This window comes from Cyprinodon variegatus, unplaced genomic scaffold (genome assembly GCF_000732505.1).
Source record: "Cyprinodon variegatus isolate N-32 unplaced genomic scaffold, C_variegatus-1.0 Scaffold210, whole genome shotgun sequence".
Classification (NCBI taxonomy): Eukaryota; Metazoa; Chordata; class Actinopteri; order Cyprinodontiformes; family Cyprinodontidae; genus Cyprinodon; species Cyprinodon variegatus.
In genome coordinates, this window is record NW_015150663.1 from 877,352 (window position 1) to 879,840 (window position 2,489).

Sequence of the window (2,489 nt, forward strand, 5' to 3'; positions counted from 1 at the left end):
ACATTATTTTTGTAGTTCTTCATCTATTAAAAAAAAGCTGATTGACATGTCGCTCATATCGAACAACCCCTCTCAAAAAATAATCACATATCCTTTTAGCTGACTTGTTTTTAAACACCACATGAATTCCGTGTGATTAAAATCTGTGGAATTCACTCGAAGTACTAATAGATAAAACGCATCAAGAAGGTAAACAGAAAGCGAAACTTAAGGTTTTAGAAGTGGCGGAAGCGGATATCATCAACCATAAACTACATATTTTCAGCCATAAGAAGCCTACTAGAACGTAGAGGAGGCGGAGTCTGAAGCCATTCTGTGGGAGTGATAACCGCTAATAATTTGTGATCAAATCCGGGGCGGGTGGATCCGTGCTGTTTATCTTAGACAAAACAGTAAATAATAAAATGAAATAAAATGAATTTTGTAATTTTGTTAGTGTAGGCCTACTATAGAACTTTTGTTTTACGGAGTCATTTGATGCGCAATTTCCTCATTTTTCTAATCTTATTAAGATGCAAAGGAATAAATGTGAACCTTTTAATTTGCCCTGACATTATTTGATTACGGTTTGTGAATTGAAATTAAGGTTTTGTATGAGCTGAAGGTGTCACTGCAACATTATGAAACACGAGTTGTTCCTCCCCTCAACAGCTTTTGTTCAGACTGCAAAAAACCCTCATCGGGTTCTTGGTGATCTTTTTTGTGTGCATAAGATGTCGAGGAGCGATACAAGTTCATATTTTTGGAATTTAATTTTGCTCTACTTTATATAACATATGATATGAAGATGTTGAGCCACACATATGGCCGTGGATGGAAGCGTGGTGTGCTTTTGCTTCGGATATGTTTATTGTTTTCTATCGGAAAGCCAGCGTTTGCTCAGATTCGTTATGGGGTTCCCGAGGAGGTTAGAGAAGGAACAACCGTTGGAAATGTTGCGAAGGATCTTGGCCTTGAAGTGGCATTGTTATCTGATCGACGTTTTCGTGTCGTCTCTGGATCAAATCAGGCACTATTTGAGGTAAATCGGGACACTGGTGATCTTTTTGTCCGTCAGAAAATCGACAGAGAGGAGCTGTGTCAGGGGAGTGGTGCATGCATAATAGACTTAAAAATCTTGGTCGAAAACCCTTTAGAAATGCATTATGTGATTGTGGAAATCGCTGATGTAAATGACCACTCGCCTAGCTTTCCAGAAAAAGAGCAGGAATTTGAAATATTTGAGCAAACATCTACAGGAAGTAGATTTCAGCTTCATTCTGCTCGTGATCCAGATGCAGGATCCAATTCAGTTCGGAATTATATGTTAACACCAAACGATCACTTTGAATTAGATATTCGTCAAGGAGATGATGATAAAATACCAATTTTGGTGCTAAAAAAGGCCCTGGACAGAGAAAAAAGAGTTAGTCATTCCCTTAGTATAACAGCGTTTGATGGTGGTAAACCTCCAAGATCAGGCGAGTTAAATATTTCTATTATTGTTCTAGATAGTAATGATAACCCTCCAAAATTTAGTCAAGAGATATATGAAATCGAAGTGCAGGAAAATATTCCTTTTGGAACTCTCATATATAAGCTAAATGCGACGGATCCAGACGAAGGTATAAATAGCGAAATTGAATATACCTTTGGAAAAACGCTTAAGAAAAATGCCTATGAGATTTTTGAACTTGATAAAACAACTGGAGAGATAAAGGTAAAAAGAGTACTCAACTATGAAGAGAATAATGTTTATAAATTGGATATTGAGGCAACAGATAAAGGAACGCCTCCTTTAAAGGGTGTGTGTAGAGTGAATATCAAAATAAAGGATATAAATGACAATCCCCCTGAAATTGAAATCACGTCTGTGTCAGACACTGTGCCTGAAGACTCTAAGCCTGGTACAGTTATATCACTTCTTAGTGTAACAGATAAAGATTCTGGTCTAAATGGAAAAATAATATTGAGGGTAACATCAGACGTGCCTTTTGAATTAAAGACATCTTATAAGGAAAATGTTTATTCAGTTGTGACTAAAAGCGTTTTAGATCGGGAACAGAAGTCTGAATATCAAATTGTTATAAGTGCGACGGACTGCGGTGTCCCTCCATTATCAAATTCAAAAGTTATAAACATCCGTATTTGCGATGTAAATGACAACAGTCCTGATTTTTTTCAAAATCCATTCTTTTTTTACCTTTCAGAAAATAATGTCGCTGGTATGTCTATTTTTTCTGTAAGTGCAACAGACAAAGATGAGAACAAAAACGCAGCTATTTCGTATCGCATTGTGAAAGAAGGAAGTAAAAAAGACGTTTTGTCTTTCCTACATGTAAATACTGATACGGGGGAAATCTCTGCCCTTAAAAGTTTTGACTTTGAAAGTCTAAAAACTTTCCAGTTCCAAGTTGTTGCCACTGATTCTGGAACCCCGCCACTGAGCAGCAACGTTACAGTTTACGTGTTCATTCTAGATCAGAATGACAATGCTCCAGTTATCCTGT

The 2,489-nt window shown here is 37.0% G+C and overlaps 1 protein-coding gene across 1 annotated transcript in view; it reads left to right on the plus strand.

Annotated features, from left to right (window-relative positions):
• The first annotated feature begins 693 nt into the window (after positions 1-693).
• LOC107088204 (protocadherin alpha-8-like) overlaps positions 694-2,489 on the plus strand; it is a 3,283-nt gene continuing 1,487 nt past the window's right edge. Inside the window, exon 1 of the mRNA XM_015380225.1 lies at positions 694-2,487. Within this exon, the coding sequence (XP_015235711.1) occupies positions 782-2,487 (1,706 nt within the window). The 5' untranslated portion in view covers positions 694-781. The remainder of the gene's footprint in view (positions 2,488-2,489) is intronic.